The sequence below is a fragment of the Fringilla coelebs genome, assembly GCF_963513975.1.
Source record: "Fringilla coelebs genome assembly, chromosome: 1".
Taxonomy (NCBI): Eukaryota; Metazoa; Chordata; class Aves; order Passeriformes; family Fringillidae; genus Fringilla; species Fringilla coelebs.
The window spans coordinates 120850414-120874020 of NC_140028.1; the positions used below are offsets into that span (position 1 = coordinate 120850414).

The window sequence follows — 23607 nt, forward strand, 5'->3', positions numbered from 1 at the left end:
CCCAGTTTACCACAGTCTGAATTTCAGTTTCATTTTGCCATTACCTCAAGCACAAATACACAGCTGTGGGATATTGCACACACTCCAATGAAAACAGTTACAGCTACTATAGTGTTAGAGCTCCTGATACAGAGAGGCGTCAGGTGACACAGAAGTGCTTTCACACAAGGTTTTCATATGACAGAAAAATTACTGTTGTTCTTGATGGCATGCAATCCCGTCATCTCATATCAAGATGTTGGTTAGTCAGTTATGCCAGCAGTCATTCAGCCCAGTGACTGCCTAATTACTATCCCATTACTTCTTGGAGAGAATGGGATAGAGTACATGAAAGTATCTTCCCATTTCAACCTCTCAATACTGAGCTTATCACCCATTAAATTACACAACATAATGACAATAATTAAAACATAATGAAAGAAATCAGGTACGTGCAAACATTTTCGCTAGCACTTTAAAGGCACACTCACCCTCAATTACTTACCAGTGGCTCTCCTGCTCTTTTGTGAATTCCAAGGATACGAATAGCATCTACTGGAACAACCTGGTTGTTCACTGAAGAATTATTGACTTCTGGGCTAGAAGGAGGGGAATCATAACATTTTGAAGCCACAATATCATGTGCTTCCAAGAGTGACTGCAAAGGAACAGAAAAAAATCTTTTTTAAAGTCATGAAATAACTGTTTGTGAAAGGATTTAGCGCTGAATAACCACTGAATCTGTCCTTTTGGGATCAGGTCATAATACTCTTACTTCACATGAAATAAAGCAAAAATGGTAAGTGCTCACATGAACTGATAAGCCTATTGCCTTGGCAAATATCCTATCTTGTACATAAAAATGCTGCTTTTTAAGGAAATATAGGAGAAATGTAACTAAACTGGGGAGGAATGTTTAATGTTAAAAGGGAAGAAGACAGAAAAAGGAGTACCTAAAATAGTCTTCCACCTAATGAGACAGTATCTGAGCAAATGGTTACAGTAAATGAACAACTCACTGCAAAAAAATGAAGATAACTCATAATTAGATAGTTGTGTTTAATTCAATAAAATTTTCCTCCACAGTAATTTGGATAATGACAAGTATGCAAGGATTTCCAGCTATCTGCAGAATGAGAGCTTCCTGCTTGAATAAAGCCAAGGCAGAATTCTAGTAACAAATGAAGCCAAGCTTACAGAGTTTACTTTCTGGAAGACAGGAGCTCAGACCTTAGAGTTAACAGTGTTTTCTCCAGTCCACACACATAAATACAAGTTAGAAGGAGGAGATCCAAATGAATGTAATCATGTTTGGAAGACAATGTAATTTAGGCATGATTTTTTCATAAAAGATATCTTAGGATAAAGAAAAATGTATAAGACAATACATACAGGTAAACCAAGATCAAACTTGTGCACTAAGACAGTGGAGACTTTCAGAGTTTCTGTCTTTCTGTCACCTTCTAGTTTAAGGTGTCCCTGCCCATGGTGGGGGATCTGGAACAAGAAGATCTTAAAGGTCCCTTCCAACCCAAACCATTCTGTGATTCTATGAGAGGAGAAGGGACACCCAATAACCATCATACACAGTAGTCCAAGGTAAAACATCCTACAGCACAGGGAGTCGCACTGACAGATACACAGAGAGAAGCAGCAAGCAGAAGAAATGCCTACTGGGCCTCCAACTACACAGCTTTGTTTTCAACAGTGACTGGTCAGATTTAGTCTTAAGGCAGGTTACTGACTGTGTCACAGAAGTAGCTAAAAAAAGAAGACACCATGGGACTATCACTGATACTGACATGCACATGCCAGAGGAAGACAGCAAACTATCAGAAAGCAGAGCAGGCGAGCAGGTAAGAGTAATGATTTGCTATGCAGTCTGCTCCATCCTTCTGTAAGCCACCTCTAAGCTAAAGGCTGTGCAACCACATTTAGGTTTAGTGCTAAGCTCAGCATGCAAGCCCTCAGAGTGTCACAAACCTGAACAGTCATTTTAATCTGCCCATTACACGATGAACCTGCTGATATTTCAGCTTGAGGTTAGAAGGAGTATTAATTCACCGATTTTGCCCCTTCCAATAAGACTGTAAAGACAGCTGCTTATTGTGGCTGCTCTGATACTGTGGACACAAACCAAATCAAATTAAATAGGAAAAACAATCATTTATTTAAATCAAGCAGCTGTCAGATGGTAGCAATTTCTAATTCTTCACTATCCAAGACACATCCAATCCAGAAACCAGGAGAATAGATCTCTCTGGCAATGTTTGCAAACAACATATTTTTGGATGTTTATGCATTTCCAAAATGAAACTAAGAAAACTTCCAGTTTTCTTCTGGTTGTATGCTAGAACAAATTTTCTCTGAAGTTTCTGACCACAACCCACTATTACTTCTCATAAAGCCTCACACAGCTGTCTGGACAGGTCTCTGCCCTTTAATGGTAATGCAATTTATAGATTATAATCTGATCCACAGTCCAAAAAGCCTACTGAAATAACAGTCTGTGTCGTCCTTTTCAAATTAAAAAGCTTCGTAAAATTCTTCAGTTCTTAAATCTGATCCCATTTCACATTCTGATCCTTTTTAACCACTCAGTTTTATGGATAAGCATGAATTCATACAACTGCTACTTAACCATCTCTCAGTCAAAGGATCTTTTCCCTACTGTTTACACAATGCCTGAGTCACAGAAGGACCATCAGGGACTGCCCACAACTCTAAAGTGCTTTCTTTAAGAAAAGTAGTTCATTGGTTTCCTGAAGGCACAGTTAACTTATTACTGTCCCACACCTAACTCTCAGTTCTGAAACTCAAGAATCTGTAGCAGTTTTATGAGCCTGTTTCCAGCCAGCCAGGTCATAACCTACAGTCCTGAAGAACACTTAAGTACAGGCACCTGGCAATGGGGCCTTGCGTCTGTACCACTGCCGGACTACTTGCCAACATTTTCTGTCGCTAAGTTACTTTCTTATTTCAGGAACACGGCTGAGGAAACTGAGAAATACAGTTACATGAACTTCTCTTGTTTCTTTCTTGTGATACCCAAAAAAGTGATATCCTGTGTTCCTGCAACTCCAGAGCTCCACTGGAATCTGACCTTTCCATACTGGTGCTGGAACACTTATAAAACCACTGCCAAAGTCTGCAAACAACATGGACTGATCAACAACCATAATATGGTTCAAAGTTTCATCCATACAAAATCTCCTCCTGTAGACAGGATCAGCTGATTATCCAAGACTGGATAGCTGTAGAAAGGTTCTCATGAAAAAATGCCAGTATTGTCAGAAAAGGGCATTTAGAAGAACTGCTACAAATCACAAGAAGTAACACATAGTCCTGTGGATACACAGTCCTGTGACAGACAGTATGGTCTCTTTATGCAAGACGTTGTCAAAAAACAATCCATAAACTTAGAAGATATTGATCTCTTTACAGTAGTTTTCTGGGGCTGCATATATTTGACAGGCAAAAAAATATTTTAAAAAGTAAATGAAAATTCAGTAAACAGAGAACCATTAAACATGCAAGGCTCTCTACAGCACTGAAGCGAAGTTCAACCTCAACATTTGTTTTTAATTAAAATAATTCTCAACACAATCCAAACATGTTATGAAGCACTGCCCTAAATAACAGAATAACTATTTCTCAAATTCTGATCCAAAAGAATGATTAAATTACAAACTGGGGGCTGTGGTAGGAGGGAATACACAAGAGTAGAATGACTCTATAGTCTTGAATTCAGGCCTCCTTTCCTAACACTTTAGGCCTAGAAGTATCTAAATAGTTCCTTTCCTCTTTTATACACTAAATGTGTGCTAGTCTTCCCTGATAACCTTGTTTAAATATTAGAACTTAATAAATAGACTAGAGAGCCCTAATGTTCATGTGAAAAGAACACACTTTAAAGGCTCTCCTGGAAAAGTGAGGGAATCATGACCTTAGAAAAATCAGAAGGGATGGTAAGAACACAAGAATATGTAGGGAAAATAATCCTATATATTAATACCTGTCTAGGAGACAATTTAAGATTACTTTTTCTAAATAAAACATTTTAAAGGTATGATCAGCCCTTACAAACCTAACTAGAAGAAGAAAATACTGGCTGCTTTTCAGATTAAGTATTTTATTGCCAGCAGAATCTATTTTGGATGAATGGTTTAGCTAATTCTTGAAGGGTGAAAGTAACAGAACAAGCTCTTCCAAGAGAAAGTAGAAGTGATTCTTCTGTATGTTTAACCACTCCAACAGTGTGAAAATTTTTAACTGCTGCTTCTTTCCTCAAGGCAACCTCTCTTGCCACTCCTATCTTCTACTCTCCAGCTACTGTCTGGTAAGATTTGCTACAGCCTTTTCCATGTGCAGGATGTGCCAGCTGGCTCTCCAACACATACTGACCTACTGGCCAGCCATCAATACTGTGAAACTCATTAGAACTTTCACACTTTGACCTCTGAAAAGTTCAGTCAAAACTAAAAAGGGTAAAGAGCGGAAGGGATGAAAAAACAAGGAAACGAAAGGAGAAAAGAGAGGGAATAATAATACAGCCAGGCATGCACCTGTACTCCAGAGTCAGTCCTGCCCAAATGCTCTTCTACAAAGATGTGTAGAAAAAATGAAGTCCTGTAATTTGGTATTTCTAAATGATACATACAAACAAACCACTGCACTGATGCCTTGTATATCACGTTTTATACTTGTATGCCAAGGCAGGTCACAACTGTAAGGTGAGGCTGTGATAAAGTGGAACCATTCATTTGTAAAATACAGTCAGCCTCTAAACCAATTACACAGTAGTGTCCATGGAACTTTGAAAGAGTCAGGTTGGGTTGCTAGCACTTTTACTGAGCTGGAGAAAGGATGCAAGACTTTTTCTATAAATGCAATTGACATAGTATTTTTCCTCTTTCCCTTCATGCAGAATTTGGAATATGCCTACTTGCACCAAATGAGGCAGAAATGATAGCACTTATTTATTGAGTATTTAGGTAATTTTCTGTTTCCTTTTTGCAGAAGGAGACACATAGCTTTCTCAAACCTTAAAAAAAGATACTATATCTACATTTTGGTCTGCAATTTGTCCTAGAAGTACTTCTAGAGTGGTCATAACTATGATATCAGTTCAATAAAAAATAGTACTTTGACCTCAGCTGATTTTGTTGCTTGCCTTCACATGCGTAATGGAAGTACAAAATTAAGGGCTGAAAATTATCCCTAATTTTCGGCTTCTGAATTGAGTCACAGCAGATATACTTTGAAGAAGTAAGTAGCTAGGTGCTTTTGCCTATACACAGCAGCCCAAACTGCTCATTGTTTCTGCAAATGAGACTGAATGCCTCACAACAGGCACACAGAAAATAAATTTAAAAATACAAATTAAAACCTCTTCAGACTTTTTTTGAAAATTAATTCCAATTCTGACAGAGTGATGAATAGGCCAGTTCTCCAGGGCAGCATTTAACTATCTTAACCACCTATTTTCTCTTCCTTTCACACTTTTTTGTCCTTTTTGTACAATCCAGGTTTTGCAGCAAACAAAGTTGCACTGCATTTTTCTTACACGTCCATGACTCACCCAACACTATAGGGAAAGAAGCAGCATATAAGCAATAACCATGACATGAATATTTAAAATAGGTTCCAAGAAAGAGTTAACAAACTGCAAAACGGTGTGACGCTGATACTAAACAAATCAGAAGTTTCCAAAAAACCCACAATGACTGGACAAAATGGATCATGGGAAAGCATCGACATGCTTAATAAAGGAAGTTATGTTTCTCAAATCTAGTCGGATTCCTTGTAAGAGTCACCAAGCATGGCAACCAGGCAGTTAGAGTTGTTAATGTAGAACAACTACCACAGCCCTTTAGCAGAAGGCTTTCAGAAAAACAAAACTATAACAGGATAAGCAGTAAGGCTTTCAAGTGGAAGAAAATATTGGTTAGAAGACAGAAAAATTTGTGCCAGGAATATAATATTTTTAGTTTTCAGAATTCATGTCATCATGTGATTTCCACAGGCATCTGGGCTCAGTTCTACACCTGCCAATATACTGACATGTCAAATAAATGACCTAGGAAATGGGGATGAGAAGTGAAATGACAGTTTGCTGATGCTGATGAACTACTCAAGGACTGAAACAACTGACTGTAACCTGCAGAGGCACCTCATGAGCAACAGACTGAGAACAAGGCAAATTAAATTCAACACAGACTACAAGGGAAAACACAATCCTACTTTAATGTATGAAATGACAGACTCAGAAATGGTATCTCAAAGATGTAAACAATACAAAACCAAACTGAGCCTAAGACGCAATCCACCTCTACTCTCCCTGAGCCTAGAGGTACCTACCTCTTCCTTACTGACAGGCTGGTCAAACACTGGAACAGGCTCCTAAAGAGGTGGTTGATGTCCCATGTATGTCAGTGTTTAACAGGCATTTGGACAATACCCTTAATAGCAGGCTTTCATTTTCAGTCAGCTCTGAATTGGTAAGGCAGCTGGTGTAGATGATCATTTTAAGTCCCTTCCAACTGAGCTTTGATCTATTCATCAGCTGTTAAACAGGCAAACCAAATACTAGGAACTTTTAGGCCATGAGTAGGAAATACAATGTAAATTATGACACTACTTTAGAAATCCATGCCTGTATACAGCTTTGCTTGCCTTCATTTTATTTATTTGACACAGAGACACAATGAGGTCTCTCAAACCGCAAGTAACATGGAAAAGCTGATTAAGAAAAACTGTTCACTTTCTTCCTACACAAGAGAATGGGAATATTAAGTGAAATTGACAGGGGACAGTCTCAAACCCAAAAGAGCACAGTCTCCACTCAGATGGGGGATGCTGTGAATGACAGATTTTCACATGGGTTGAACAAACAACTGAATAAGCCCATGGAAGAGCACCACAGGTGGATGACAGAACTTCTCACTCAGAAGTCTTAGCAACAAATCGCTAAATCTTCACAACACATTTTGGAAGGTAACATTGTTGGCTTGTTCCAGCCTTACAGCCTTCACTAGACACCTACTCCAGGGACAGGGAAGGAAAACAGAAGAGATGTTTGCTAAATGGACCTTTAACATACAATTAGGTAGTACTAAAACTGAACAAAACTGTAAAGTTAAGATAGCATATATGCAGTTTCATGTCTGCTCCTTATATATCAAGAAACAAAAAAGGTACAAGAAAGAGCATAAATACTGACATTCCAGTTCACCAGTTATTTTGGAACCTTTACATTACATGTTTAAGTTGCTCAAGCCTGAACTAATGAAGTACCTGACACCAACATCACCTTCTACCTCTCTGTAGATCTGACCACAAAGCAGGAATAAATGCTGGGTTTGCCTTAGTGTTGGCTATTCATCCAGTAATTCTTATTTGATTCTTAGTCACCCAAAAATTCTTATTTGATCTGTCTCCTACAGGCCATCTTCAGTTTCCACCCCAAAGATCCTTTTCCCAAGCTTGTCTCTGGCCTTTGCCATCTCTCTCCAGAGATCATTGCTACTGAGTCTTTCAAAGTGCAGCACTTCAATTGTTATGCCCTTTTCATCTTTTGATTCATCATCCTCTTTGACTTTCAAACTTTATTTTCTCTGTCTAACACAATGGATCATTGTCAGGTCTGTCAATGCACAGTTGGCCCTCAATCCTAATCCCTGTGCATTTTAACTATCAATTCCTCCAAACTCATCCAGTCCTTTTCAAGTACCAATTTCTTCTACAGGATCAAAGACTGATTTGCAGGTTTATGCACCAGTAAGTCTCCAAATCATAGTTTTTCATCACTCTGCTATGATGCCTTTCTGGACAACTAAGAGCACAAAGGAGGCCAACACAGGAGAGGCAGAGGAATTGTCAGTACTCAGAAAAGCTACTGCCCCAAAAGCTGAGTTCTTGAGGCGATTTCTTTCCCAATAGAACACAATATAACCAAAAGCATGTTCAGTGTTTATCCATGTTAAACAGTAATATATCTCACTGCTACGCTATATTACATGTTTGTAAAACATGTAATGAAAAACCTGGGGGAGAAGTGTGTTTAAACTCATCTATACCAAAAATGCCTATGACTTCATAGCTGTGTGCAAAAAGAAACCCACTTATAGTATGGCAAAAAGTTGTTTATGTTATTCTACAGAATACCTTTAGCTTAGTAGCAGTCCACTGAAGTAGCAAGTCCACTGAATCCAACCTAGAAAGGCCAGAATCTACAAAGGATTTTCAAACCTTGATCTTTGAGGCTCAGAACAGAAGCTAGTCATAGAAACAGCAAAATGGAAAAACATCTGCTTTTGACAAGCATATGTCAACACTTCACTTAAGCAGAGCAACAGTGAGAGCGATGCAGAGTCTCAGCTTCAGCTGCAGTGCAGATCAGCTCACAGAAGAATCACGTTCATTCACTCTGCAAACTGTACGTCCTACACGTGTATGAGTGCAAACAGTTGAACTGAAATGGACAATGCTCATGATCAGGAACTGAGATCACATGGAAATGTTATGGATGAAGCAAACCTTCAGGGAATTTTTATGGAAACTCCAGTCACGCATGAAGTAAAAGCATGTCCAAGATTTATGACAGACACTCCAGTAGAATCTAATACAGTAAGTAAGGGTCTTTTTGAAATTATATCAAAGAATAAAATCATGTTTATTTTTAACATGGCTTCTGATTTACCTTTTATTTGGAGTAAAATCCTACATATTACATTTTGTTATAGTTCAGGTTTTGTTTCATTGCTATTCCTAGATCTGTATGTGGACACTGATACATTAAGTTGGTAACATACAGTAAAAAAGTGGCACCTGAAAATGAGGCTCCTTGAGTATTCCAACCAATTCTGCAACATTTTCATCCTTATTTACTAAGGGACTGATGTCTTCAAGAATTTCATTCACCAGCTCCAGGTTGTTGTCACTGACAGCCTCAAGTTTAGAATCTTCCAGTCGTTCGTGAGCCTGTAAGATTAAATACATGAGACTATAATGTAAATAAGTTTTGAGTGGTTCAAATCTATAAAGTTTTCAAGTAATTTCTCAGTGCAATCTTCAGCAGAAAAGCCAGAAAAATTATATATAGGATAACCTGATTCAACTGCTGAAGGATTTTGCATGCTCAACTGCAGGACCCAATAAATTTTATAAGCAGCACATACCAGAGAGGCTTTTAAGTGCATATCTCCTATATGCTATACACACCAAGTACTGCTCTATCAACAGTACAGCACCTCAGGACCTTTCCTGCTTTGGAATCCTGGACAAGTACACCTTCTAGAAGAAGGGCAGAAAAGAAACTATGGGATCTTTCCAGAGTCTGCATGAAAAACATTTACCTCAGACTCCTCCCATTCAAACACCTTCTGAACAGCACATTCTATCTGCTAAAATCTGCCTAACTGAAGGAAATGCTGAAGAAAAGTTGGAGTCAAAGGCAGCCAGCAGTATCCTGGGCTGCATTAAAAGTGTTACTAGTGAGGCCACACCTGGAACACTCTGGACATTCTGTAAAGGGCCACAAAGATGATGAAGGATATGGAGCACCTCACATTTGAGGAAAGGCTGATCAAACTGGTACTGTTCTGCCTGGAAAAGAGAAGGCTCAGGGAAATCTCATCAATGTGTAAAAGAAGTATACTATGCAAAGAGGACAGGGACAGCCTGTTTCCAGTGGTGACTGGTGACAGGACAGCAGACAGTGGGCATAAAATGAAACTCAAGAAGCTCTGTCTGAACATCAGGAAACACTTTTTCCAGCATAAGGGAGACTGAGCACTAGCACAGGTTGCCCAGAGAAGATGGCAGTTGCCGTCCTTGGGGATACTCAAAAGCTGGATGTGGTCCTGGGCAACATCTCCAGGTGGCCCTGCTTGAGTAGGGAGAGTTGGACCAAATGCCTTCCAGAGGTCCCTTGCAGCCTCAACCATCTTGTGATTCTTTGATAACCTTTCATCTAATTCTAGAGCTATTCCTGCAGACATAATCATTTCCTGAACTCTGCAGATACTGAAATCCATTGAAAGGTAGGTGCTTTGAGCAGGAAGAGAAGCATCTCCGAATGTTTAATTTATTTATTACAGACAGTGCTCTATCATAGAACTAGGGAATAAGAGGAGGCCAAAAATAACTCAGATTCTCAATTTAAAGTTATTTCCAACACTACAGCAACAAGAAATTTACAAAGGAGCAATTACTTTGGCATATAAAAAACAAATACATAATAGAAATAATTCAGTGTCACCTATATATACTTCCCACAGATATAATTTGAAGGTATGTGAGCACTTCTGCTCTCTTATTATTGTTTTAATACAGACAATAAAATAAAATTTTGCTAAAAGCAGAGAACTTTGCTTCCTGAAATAATATGAGTATTAAATTGTACTTCATATCTATAAAATGCTATTTCTTCAGGCCTGATGGCCAAACTCTGGAAAGGTTAACTTAACAGAAAGGCATTTCAAACATTCTCCAACACCAACACACACAAACCAAACAACTGTGACTACAAAGTTATAGGAAGCTCGGCACCTACACACATTCTCCTTTATAAGGGAATGCTATTTTGTACAGAACACATACAGTAAACAATATCCTTCTTTTACAATTTTAGTTCTTTTACAGCAAGTAAAAACACAAATCTAGTGATTTTTAAACATAACCCAACACCAAAACCTTTGTAAGATTATAGAATATGAATTACCTTTTTTCTCACTCATTGTTTTCAAAAAAACACCACTGAGTGATATAATCTAAATACAAATATTCTCACCCTTCACTCCAAAATCAAGGCCATGTATATATTGGGGAACAAAGTTTCATCAGTAAACAATCTCTGATCCTGTAATATGTTGAGGAGTAACAGGATATGGAATCGTATGAGTAAGTTAAAAAACAAACAAATAGGAATATCTAACTTGGATATTGCAATTTTTTTTTCATTTTAATAGAACATTTCAGAAATCTTTATACTGAATTGAGCCTTTCTGTGCATTCAGTATATATCATACCCGCCAAATGCTCAAATAGTAAGGCATTTACCTCCAACAATCTGACATCTTAAATACTGGACTAATGCTTATAGATTACTCCCAAGATGTTTCCTTGGCCTGGCTGGGCATTCATTGGTCCGCTGTATGCTGTGATACAATGCTAAAAGCAGTAGTGTAACAGCAGAAAGAAAATAAAGTTTTGAGGTTTGAGAGAATAGTTAACAATCTAGGAGAAGAGAATTTTCATACCATAGTTCAGTAGCAAAACTGAGGAGAATTCATGCTTGTTCAAAGCTCAACAGTTATTTTCCAAAAAGCATATTAATTCTAAAAACTACCTAGGGCTGAACACAAACATCAGCATAAGAAAGATATGGAGTTGGGGTTGTTAAGTCTGGAAAAGAGAAGACTCTGTGAAGACCTTATAGCAGTCTTTCAATACTTAAAGGGAGCTTACAAGAAAGATGGGAACAAATTTTTAGTAGGGCCTTTAGCAATAGGACAGAGCATCATGATTTTAAACTAAAAGAAGGTAGATTGAGACTAGATATAAGGAAGAAAAGTTTCAGGATGGGTGTGGTTAAAACACTGCAATAGGTTGCCCAGAAAGGTTGTAAACACTCCATCCCTGGAAAAATTAAGGTCAGGCTGGACTGGGCCCTGAGCAACCTGATCTAGTTGAAGATGTCCCTGCTCATTGCAAAGGGGTTAGACAAGGTGACCTTTAAAGGCCACCTCCAGCCAAAACTACTCTATGATTCTATAAACATCAGTGACAGGAAAAAACATTTTACAATGATAACAGTTCTCCTTTCCTCTACCACCTACTGAAAAGTGGAAAGGTTCAGCAAAAGAACACTATGCCCAAAAAAATCTGTAATTTCTAACTTATTACCCTCATTCTATACAGGAAAACTGTGAAATGAATGTAAACCAGTTTTAAAAGATCAGCCAAAATGCACTGCAAAATACTATAAACTGACTACTATACTTATTGCTTGCCTTCATTTATTTAAGGACCAAAAGGAGAAAATAAGTTTGTATATAGCTTGTGGCACATTTTCCCAAGTTTCTTATTGTCTTTGGTGTACTTTACATAATGATTCATCTTAATAACTGGCTAATAAAGGAAACTGAAAAAGCTTTTGCATTTCTGGCCTGCTTTGAAATGATTCTGCTTACACAATGTAACCATCTCAGAGAACTGAGATGACTGAGAACTGAGAACCAGCTCTTCTAATAGAGAAGCAAGTTTATGTATTTTTAGGGACAAAAATGTGAATTACATATGCTTCACCAAATGTGTTTTGATCTTATCCTTATTTAGCACTGCTCGTTAAGACTGAGGATTTTTCCAAAATAATTACTAAGAAAATATGAGTGCAGTCACACCATGTGAACACAATTAAAACCTTTAAGCATTCTAGATAAAGCATGTGTACAGTTAAGAATCTCTTTCTGTTACAAGCACTTTTTTTTACATCTGCTAGTCATTAAATTCCACCTAATTGTTACTGGCCATTAAAGCACAAATTCTTTATAAGAAAAAAAGGCTTTGCAGTTAACATTTTCTTCTTGATAAATATTAAAGATGACTTATGCAGCAGATACTTAAAAGTTGTTCCCATCGTCAGTAAAAAAACGCTTTTACTTACTCTAGCAAATTTAGTACACAAATCTTTCTCTCTGCAGTCATATCACCAGCAGATAAGACACTTCCATTACTTTTAAGTTTATTACTGCACCATATCTTCAACTTAAACCAATTTTTTGAACAGCCAAACAGAAGTAAATTCTTATATGAATTCTCATGCAAAGTCTTCCTTTCCAGATTTTTATACTGAACAAAATCCCTGGGCAACAATCCTTTAGCTTTACAGAGGATTTCATACCTACCCAGAGGGGACTGCTTTCAGATGTCTATTCCTACTAAAGAGACTGCTGTATTTAAGTTAACTGGGTTTTCCTCATGAAAGGAGCTTATTTTTATGAAGTAAGATTAAGAACGTATGTGAGTGAAGTGCAGTATTTGACTGCACTTCCTACTGGTAAGACCAGATACATTTTAATTAAAGAGTCCAAAGATTTTTTTGCAAATATCACATTACATATTTATAATTGATTGCTACCACCCACACATAAAAGATTTTTGTAATTCAAGAACAAAAACTTAGAATAATCCATGTTCTAGAGAGCTGGCAATCAAAGATAAAATTATTAGTCTGAGATTAGTCTGAGGGCATGGAGAAATTATTTTCCTGGCATATCAGAAAGTAGTTTTGAGCTAAAGATGAAAAGAAAACATTTTTATGCCATGGGATAATGAAGGTGAGTGCTCTCAGTTTACATCTCTGGCAAAACCACTGAAAGTCAGAAGGCATATGGGTTATGCACACAACAGCAGCTACAAGACTACATTAAAATCAACTGCTTCTGATTTCAAATATTATGATTTCTCTTTATAAATAATGTAACCACATTTTTTCTGTAGTGTCTGAATTTTTCATCTTCCTCTAGATTTTTCTATATAACTATTAACCAGAATGCACAGAAATTAAATGAACTCTTCACCTTCAAGCTGGCCTTCAAGTCTTTTAATAAGACAAACCACCAGTGTGCTGTGGATAACTCAATCCACACTCAATGTTCACAAAATAATGTAAGAGTTAGAACATTTCCAGATTCTACTCAAAGCAGCAAATTTAAATACCTTAGCAAGCGATCTTACGATAGGGTTTTCCATAATTCCTTTAAGAAAAATCAGGTCTATTTCTTCAGCTCCTGTTGATGTCGGCAGATCAGTAAGGTTGTCTAAGACCTGCTGCATGGCTGCTGACAAAACAAAAACAAAAAGTAAATACTGACCAAAACAGGCTTCCATAAGGAGCAAGAGCTCTGGGAAACACCACAACATTAACTTTAAAGATTATAAGCAGTCAAATACATCTACTAAGAAGGGGACAGAACAGAAAAAACTTTTTGTGTGTGTGTGTCTGAAAAATGAAATAAAGGTTGCATCCAACTGAATCCAGGCCCAGCACATTCCTTCCAAGATTTGCTACTAAGGATTGAAAAAACAAACAAGTATAAACTATGTATAAGGTATGCATAATCTTCCAAATACAATAAAATCAACTCCTTCAGTACTCTTATTATTTCATATTTTTCAGAACTTTTCAGCCCTCATACATACAGGAATGAACAAGTTTTACAATGCTTGTAGAGGCAGATTCACTGTTGTAAAAGTGAACGCGTAGTTCCAAATCAATTTTTTTAAACCAAAAATTTGTTTCCAAGGCAGCTTTTACTGTGGGAACGCTTGTGTCACCCCAGCAGCCCTTTACAGCCAGTCCTGACCCACTGCACTCTGGCACTAAGTGCACACAGTGCAGATGCTAACACCAGCCTGGTCCCACAACACACTGCAATGGGAAGTACACCCTACAATGAGAAATGCATCGCGCCTGCCCGGTACCCTCACACTTGCTGAGAGAACCACTCTTGGCTGAGAGTCAACAATGCTGCCCAAAGAAATGTCAGAAAATGCCACCATCCCAGCTGTCTGATCCCCTGAAGTCATCGAGGTGAGTTAAGAGAATTTGTTCTTGTTCTTAACTTTACTCTTTTAAACTCCTGCCAAGCTATACATGCATGCTCAAATAGACACACACACAGGTATACTAACAAAATCTCCAGTTGAGATCCCCAACAAGCCCAGAAGCCTTGAAATAACCACTGCGTTCTGCAATGCTCTGCATGTTGCACAGTAGTATATATCAAGAGAATTAGAAAAGCCTATATGCCCCTTCTCCCACACAGGAATTTACCCTTAAATTTCCTCACTGCTTTATAATGAAAGCTATTATGAAAATGCACAGTAACAGAACAAACTGCATTTCTCAACACCTACTTTCTGATTCCAATTCTTCCTAGAAAATTCCATGTGAAGAAAAAAATTTCTGGCCATTCTTTCTGTTAAGTGGAAATAACTTTTCAACAAGCAAATCAACTCACGTGCAACATTTTAACAACAGCAGTGCATGTCAAAAGACCTGTATTATGTTAAATGTTTTAAGTACACTTTTTGTTTCAAAAAAAGTGATTTTTCTGTGAAACCATAAGTAGGAGGGAAAATAACACTTTATGTTTTCAGATTTTGAAGCAGCATTATTTCTACTTTGTAACAGACAAAGTCCTGTCAGCAACATAAAGTCACATATTACATAAAGTCACAAAATTACCATGTAAACAGTCCACAACTTCCCCAGATCAGGTATGTCCTACCTCCTGACTAGTTCAGCTGCATATGAAACTGCCTTCTTCACATTTTCTCAATTCCCAGTTTCAGACTCGTGACTTTCAATGTAGTCACGCAAGCTGTACTATCTGCAGAAGTGGGCAGATGTTTCTGGCCAATTTACGTCATAGGTGCTGCATAGTAATGAAACTGTTAGAATAATAAGCTTTCTTTACATTTTTAACAGTTATGTAAATTCTTTTTAAGGGATTTCAGGTTAGCACTTTTTCTCCTACAAATAATCAGAGAAAATGCAAAGCTTCCTTGAAGTCGAAGTATGCATCTCAACTACCAGCTGCAATTCCCGCACTTGATGGTGACAAAAACATCTATAATAAACACATTGTTCATATTATCTCCATGACATTATCCTGTTTCTTACTTAAGCCTTTCAGAATTCTGCCTTAGATCAAATTTTAATAAACAGTCCCAACATAAAAACTTCATGATCAAAAAGAAAATGTTAAGAGCAATGTTAAGCTTCAGAAGAATGGCTTCATGCAAATAGTCAGGGTATTTTCAAATTAATATTTTATTTAATAAAGGTTTCACAAACATCTAGCATCAGAACTACTGAAGTATATTTCAGAATTTTTTAAAAAGACCAACCAGCTTTATCAACATGCAGAGTTCAAAAAATTCACGAAGGCAGACTTGCATTCCAGGTCATCAAAACCAAAACCAGCTGTTCTCAGAAACAGCTTCCTACAGTTGTGTGTTGGTTGCCTCATGGCACAGTCATCATGGCAAGAGTTTTCTTAGCTATAAATAGTGTTGTCTCAATATTAGAAACCAAACCAAAAAGGCAGGATAAGGCACCTTTACTCATGCTGTATTGTTTGTGTTTGAACACAATATGAGGCTCAATATTGCCTCAGTGTATATAGTTCCCCATCTTAAAGGGAAGATCTTTCTAAGTAGCTGAATAAAAAAATAATACCTTTAAGTATCCCTTTATTTTAATCAGTTACAACGTTAAGCAAAAAAATTTTAGCATGAGAGAAAGGTTAAGCTTCAACAGTCTTTGCACCTGTTACCTAGCACATAGTAGGCAGAGGAACATTTATATGCTTCACCATGTTTCACTGCTTTACACTCACCTGGCAAAACATTCAGAACATGATCAAATGTTATTTGCCAAAAATAATCATCAAGAGCATATTCCAACAGGAATTATGTCTGCTGGTTTATTTAAAAAGAATAGACCACAAATACATGGACACTTTTTGATGGACTAGACAAAGCATTTTAATCTCAGTGTTTTATGCGTATTATACAAGCCATGGGTCACTTTCAAATATAGTTCCTGTTTAATGTGAAAAGCTGGTATTTGTTCATGTATGAAAATAGCTTTGAAAGTCTAAGCAATATACTGACTACATATGCCTTAGATATTCATACACGTACTTTCAAAAAATTTGGTTTATCTAAAGACTAAGGGCAGAGGTGGAAGGAGGGGAAGACACTTTGGGAAATGTATTATGGAACTGTTTCTTCTGTATCTATTCAAGAGGCTTTCGTTTACTCATTTCTAGGATCTATTAGACAACAAACAACAGAAAATACTTTGTTTCCAGGCTTAATTAAAATGATCTTTCAGAATAATGTAGATTCACATGGAATTTCAAGTAGCCCTCATTTAAACAATTTCCCTTTTTTCTTTCCAGGGTAAAGCCACCTTAGCACTTTTAAAAACACATCTTATCTTATCCCTGAGCAGCAGGAATGAAAGCTGAGGATGAAAGTACTTAGGTAGGAAAGTTTTACTTAGAAGATCAGCTCCTACCAAGCAAGAAACAGATGGAACTGAGGAGTTTTGAGACTACCAAATCTAAATATCCCATCAAGAATTGCCTTTTGAGCCACACATCTCTTTTGTGGTGAATCTGCCCTTGAAATGTTGATAGAAGTTACTCACTGGGGGGTAGAAAGCCCTGTAGAACTTACATTCAAGTCAGGCATACTGAAGAACTAAGGACTGCATGAACAAATTGCATAAACCAGGTTGTCAGAAGTGCTTATTATTATTGGGTACTTTGGTGTAAAATAAAGAGGAAATGTGTGCTTTTCCTTCAGTGGAAAACTAATTGGGTCTCTCTTCCCTCTCTTGTCCCATCTTTTACAGGAAAATAATAAGAATATATTGACTTTGAGAGCTCTACCATTCACCTCCCACTCTCTGAAGACAAGCCTGTTTCTATATTCAAAGACCCATCTGGGGAAAACTTTAAACCCTCATCACAACACATAAGCATTTGTTTTTGTAAGGAAACCGTGAGACAGCCATGACTGACTACAATGGTTAACAAAACCACCTAGGAACGCACACGTATTACAAGAAATCCACTGACAACAGCCTCCAGACACACCAGGAGGAACTGGGTAGCAGAAACAGACTGTCAGTTGAGGCGAGGTGCTGAAATACAGGGATTCTTAGGAAAGAGTGACAACAGAACTGAGTCTGAGCTGGGACTCCTAAGAAAAATGAGATTACAACTCCAGCCCCCGGCTTTCGTGACAGGGAATGCACACAGAATTAATTTCCACAGTCAATTTTCAAAGAACATCTTCATAACCGCAGCAAGTTTAAAGCCTCAAGCAAGACTCAGCAGGAACATACTGGTCTGCTGTGCACATGCACTGAACAATTTATTCCCACTATACATATGACCCCAAATTCAGGGAAACTAGTTTGTCATTTGAACCCCATTTCAAAAAGGGAACGGGGGCAAAGAGATGTTAATTGATCTCTGTGGCAAACAGCATGCATCCCAAGGCGTGGCAATACAGAAATCCCACCTCCTAATGCAAAATTTACTAACCAGAATTAAATCTTCCTAATTCCCACAGAGTTCTTCAGACAACCAAAGGATGCTTCAAAGGTTTAATCTACACATTGTACCTTACAATAGTAAGTTCAGATCAAACAGACTTAAAAGATACCCTGATAGCTCCTTTCTTCTTGAAATTGTAAGTAAAAGGCAAGTTTTCACCAAGCACTCAGCTGTGATTCTTCTACCAAATTTGATTTTTATTCTTTCTTTCAGTGCCTAATTCTTGTCTACATTAATTCTATGTAGAGGAAAGAGGAAGCATACATTTAAATAAATTTTCCAGATTTGCAGACAGAAGACAAATGTGTCACTCACTGGGGAAAATTAAAGCTTTTCAGAATGAATATTTTGCACAATTTTTCTTAGCTCAGCTTCATTTTATTAGTCTCCAAGCTTACAAAATAACAGGAATGAAAAGAAAATTATGTATAATATATTTAAATAAACATGCATATTTATTTCCACATGGCCTACTCATCTGGATAGAAAGTTATAATAAATACCTCAAGGACTACTGGAGAGGCAGGTACTCAACACAAAGTCTAGAAAGTTAGATTAAAATCTTGTCACATACATAAACTTCAGAAATAGTTTCTTGTGTGATTTAAAACCTTTTCAAGAGGGATATTGAAGTTTCACAAGGCACACAATAAGCTCAGACAAAAGAAGATTCATTTTTAACTTAACCAATGACAACTCGGTAACTTTTTTTCCATTTGTGTTTAAGGTTTTAAAATAATGATCATTATGCTTAAACAAAAGGCAAAGGAAAAAAAAAAAGTTATTCTGTCTTGGCCACTTCTCTCTCCAGTCACACATTATAGCCTTTTTGGCAGTCTAGAAGACAGAAAAGGAGTACCTATGAACAAGTTAACATTCTGAGAATATTTCACGGGTTCATTCACAAACAGACTATTAACCAAGAATATATGAAAGGCTGACAAAGGTCTCTTACTACTACTAGAGTAAGTTTCAGGTGTATTTTCAGATAAAAGTCTCTGGGGAAGCACTGTGCACTGAGCACATACAACATTATGTTTGTGTTTTGACAGCCAGCAGCTGCATGCACTGAGCAGGATCACTCTCGGCAGCAGTTCCACAGCAGCAAGTGCTACTCGAGGAGTGGTGGAGCTCTGCAGTTGTGTCCCACACTCCTCTACAAATCAGTCCCCTGCTCCGCACACGCTGCTGACTGCAGCAGGGTGCAATGACACTCGGCCTTCAAACACCCACCCACACACCCTGCACCTCTATCTGACAGACATTGCCAAGCAGGGAGCGCTGGGCCAGCCCTGGACAGCCACCTTAACTCAGACATTCCTGCACAGCATTCCATTGTAACATCACTCAGGCACCTCTTCTAAACAGGACCCCTTCCTCAGGCAGCAAACACAGCAGAGCTCCTCTAAAAAGACAGTAAAATTGATTAATGAAGAAAGCTGTTGTCTGCAGCATGAACACTTTACTGACTGCAGAATCACATATGGCAATGAATTTTTAAAGGAAGAAGGAAAAGTCTAATTGATAAGAATGAATGTTCCTCTGGGTATTCAAATTCTGCCTACTAAATTTCTGCACATTGAAAAGAAATAGCCTAAGTGCTTAGAAAAGTTTATTCATTTTTTTACTTCATTTTCTCCAAGTCTACTGGCAAGCCAAGATGAAGCTATTTTAACATACCTATAAACAGAAGCTCAAGCAGTCCCTACCCTTATCAAACCTGGCTCAACTATATCTTTCATGCCTATTTTTCATGACTGTGAAGGTCACAAAAGCTATAGGGAAGAGCCAACAACCCTTTCCCAGCTTGAACACTACATACATACTTCTTTCAGGCTGCGAAGATTGTCTAAAAAAAGACGAAGCACAAATTTTCTGACGAACAGATGGACCTCACAGCTGCATCTTTTGGAAAAAATAAAAGCACTATTTAAAAGTAATCTCAGCAAAGATAAAAAGGGAACAAAACATCAAAACTCCAAAACTAGCAGAATAAAAAGCTTAAGTCTTATTCAAATACATATATCATGACCAACAACAAGATATCGAGGACAGATACACTAAAATCTAGTTTTAAGGAAATTATGTCAGACTTCTCTTTCTTAAAGGATTGCCAAGAAAAATATTTCATAAAATTAACTTCATGCTAACTAAACTCGATACTCTGAAGATATGCCTACAGAGGTGTTAGGTATTACCAAGTTTTCTGACCTTTTTTAATTAGAGGAAGTATGATGCAAGCTTCAGGCACAGAAATTATTAACTGAGGAAGGACACACATGCACATAACAGACAAGAATACAGAAAAAAAAATCTTTAAGCACCATACAGCACAATCCAGAGCATGTATGAGCAAGTCAACTAGAAGTTTTTTAAAAGATTTAATTTAAATTTTTTGTGTCTTTTTACTTTTTCTCTACAGGTATTAGGAAAGTATACACTGATGTCACGCAAAGACTTCTGTACTTTAAATGAGTACTAGGACATGCCCCAGGAGAATTTTCAATTTTGGTGAAGAAAGACTTTACTACCCTTAGTTCTTCAACTACCTTAGTAGTTGACGTACTGGAGAATATATTTGAACAGATTTTTAAATTAAGGCAAAACATTCAGTGGATAGGCAGTCTAAGATATTACTTTGTAGTCAAAACTTAGAGGAGAAATTCAACAAAGTTTAAGAATGTATCCTGCACTCCACTCAAGTTATACAACAGGCTGAGTTTATTGAACACATCCATCATTCTCCCTGGTATTTTGCAAACAGTAGCTGGATGAAGAAACCTGCATTCTCTGCAGTACCTCTGGTAATTAATGCCAGTTTTTATGAAGTCTAAAATGCCAGCAAAAGAGATACAACAACCTAAGTACAGCTTTTGAAGTATTGCTTTCTCTAATGCGCACTCTTCCAAATGCATCAAAAGCTTTGTGTCTGCATTTCTGCCACAGTACTCAGTATTATTTATCCGTTGCAGTACGACAGAGCCTGAAGAAAACAGGACTGAAAAAATGCTAACATAAGTAAAGAGGACAGTTATATAGCAAGGAAGAACTCATGTGTAATAAACAAACAAGTAAACTCAAACAAATGTAAGAATCAGTTTACTGTACCACTTTTCATGGTGAAACAATTGAGGGAAAGCCATGCAGAACCATCTATTGTTTTATCCCATTCACTAATTCAGCCTAAGGACAGCTGGAAATCAATTAAGATTTCTTCTTCAATTATATATCTTCTTCACACAAGTAAAAAAATTAGACCTGAAGAGAAAATAATGAACACCCTTCCAAAGGGATAGCAGACTTCCACTCCAAGAATATGCTTTCATCTTGTTGTTGGTCTCCAATCAACACTGTCATAGCGGAAAAGGCAAGCTGCATGCTGTGTCCCACTTCTGAGACCAGGAACCCCAGGAGCAATGGGCCCAAGCTCGGCCATCAGCATCTTTTTCCAACCATTTGCACTTTCATCTAGGAACACTGGATAGGCATTTTTCAAAGAAAGCTAAAATTCACAAGGCTTGCAACGTACTCTACTGTCAGTGTAAATGAAACGGTTCAGAACATCAGTTACACAGCTGTTCTGTAGCGTGCTTTATGCACGTCTACAAAAAAGACAAGGTATTCAAATAAACAAAACTAGATACTCCACTGTGTAGCAAAGTAACAACACTGCACCTCCAGAGATCTGTGATGAATCTCATTAACAGAGATGATGTTGGTTTCACTGCAGTTTTTGTCCCAAGGGTGTCTGCATCCTTGTGTCTGAAGGCACCTGATCACTCAACAGAGTATCAGGAGGATATCATTAAAAACAACCCACACTTCAGATAGCTGGGCATTTCCTTAATATTGGTTAATAGAAAATCTAGATCAAACAATTCTTTCTGCTCCCTGTTCCTAATCCGATTTTTTTTATATCTAGGAAACAATGTCTCGGTGTTCATTACTGTAACATTAAGAGGGCAGTTTTCTCTCCTTCAGAAGGCTTCTCCTCTCCTATATCAACTGGGAAAGAAGCAAACCTGGCATTAACTGCCCTGTACCTTTTCCAGTCTGCACCTTTTTTCCATATAGCCACTCAGAAGTGTGGAAAATATACTGGACAAGAGTCTCCTGAGTGCCTTGCACAACACCATTAATACTTCCCTCTGTAGTGCTAGGGAGAGATAATGAGATCTATTTTGACCTTCTTACAGTTACATCATACTGACAGTTCAGTCTACTGGTCTGTCACAAAAGAGTACAAAGGTACACTTTAAACGCCACTCTCCTCCAAAATTAAAAACTATAACTGAACAAAATGTCCTCTTTCTTCAGTGAAAATACTACACTTACACTTTGTCCCACTGCTATTACTCTAGGTTTCAAATTAGTTTTTGGTACTTTGTTTTTGGTCCACTTTTTCTTTAGTGAAATGCTTAGACAAGGAAATGCACCAGAAACCACATATCATCCAGATACTACTGTTGCTTTTAACACTACTTCCTTTTACAGCTTCAAGCATAGGAGACACTCAGGAACTCTAACAAATAAGAATTTTATAATGAAGAGTTTTGATATCAAGCAAAATAACGCTGTCATAATACATTCTCAGAGTTATTTTATAACAACAGCAGAAATCTTTTTTAAATTAAAGCATCCAAACTCAGTATTTTCAAAATCTGATTGCTCTATTATGATGCAGCCGCTTAAAAAACTACACCTCTGCCCTTTTACCAGTCACACCCACATATTATCATTTCATGTATGCACTGTTTCAGGCCTCTGCTACTTGAAGTATTTATTGAATTATGCCTTCCAAGCTAATACACTGGAGTATTTAAATTAGAGCTGTACCAGTGCAGGTGTAAAATATTTTTGAGGTTCCACTTTGGATGCTACACAAGCATTTGAAAATCACTCAATAAAATTATATGCAGAAAACAGAAATGCAGGACAGCTTTTTGGAGCACAAAATAAGTTAAAGCACTTTAGAAAATATTTAGACTACGTCAACATATTCTTTAATAAAAAAGGAAAAAGATATTTAATTACACTATTATTCTATCTAGTCCATTTTTCTATCAGAAGGAAAAGAACCACCATGAAATGCTTCCATAGGGAAGTGTTCACTTATTTCACTCAATTTTCTACTGCATCCCAGCCTGAAGACAAAAAATTTAGGAGTAAATCTGCAAACAGGAGCGAATGTGCAAAATTTATAACATTTCAATGAAATTATCTCTATCCCAGGACCTCAGTTTTCAATTTTACACGATCACCTAGTACATTTTCCAAAAATTTCACTTCAAGTTCATCCCTAAACTCTAATGCTCCCACTTCCACTAAACTACTCTCTCTCGTGGACACACCCCCATTTCTGCCCAAACAAACTTATTAGGAAGCAGTAAAAGCAATTCACTAAATTAATAATGCTCTAGTTCAGGGTCACTTGCAACAGAAAAACAAAAAAAACCCCGTTTACTTCACTACCTTTGTCATATGA

At 37.4% G+C, this 23607-nt stretch overlaps 1 protein-coding gene across 2 annotated transcripts in view; it reads right to left on the minus strand.

Moving 5' to 3' along the window:
- Positions 1-23607, minus strand: part of PALS2 (protein associated with LIN7 2, MAGUK p55 family member) — a 52871-nt gene that overhangs the window by 11064 nt on the left and 18200 nt on the right. The window contains exons 2-4 of one of the 2 annotated variants that reach the window (XM_084206591.1): positions 13702-13823; positions 8809-8961; positions 485-637 (exon numbers count right to left, since the gene is read on the minus strand). In XM_084206591.1, the coding sequence (XP_084062717.1) occupies positions 485-637; positions 8809-8961; positions 13702-13818 (423 nt within the window). In that variant the 5' untranslated portion in view covers positions 13819-13823. The remainder of the gene's footprint in view (positions 1-484; positions 638-8808; positions 8962-13701; positions 13824-23607) is intronic. The other variant, XM_084206592.1, reaches the window with a different exon arrangement.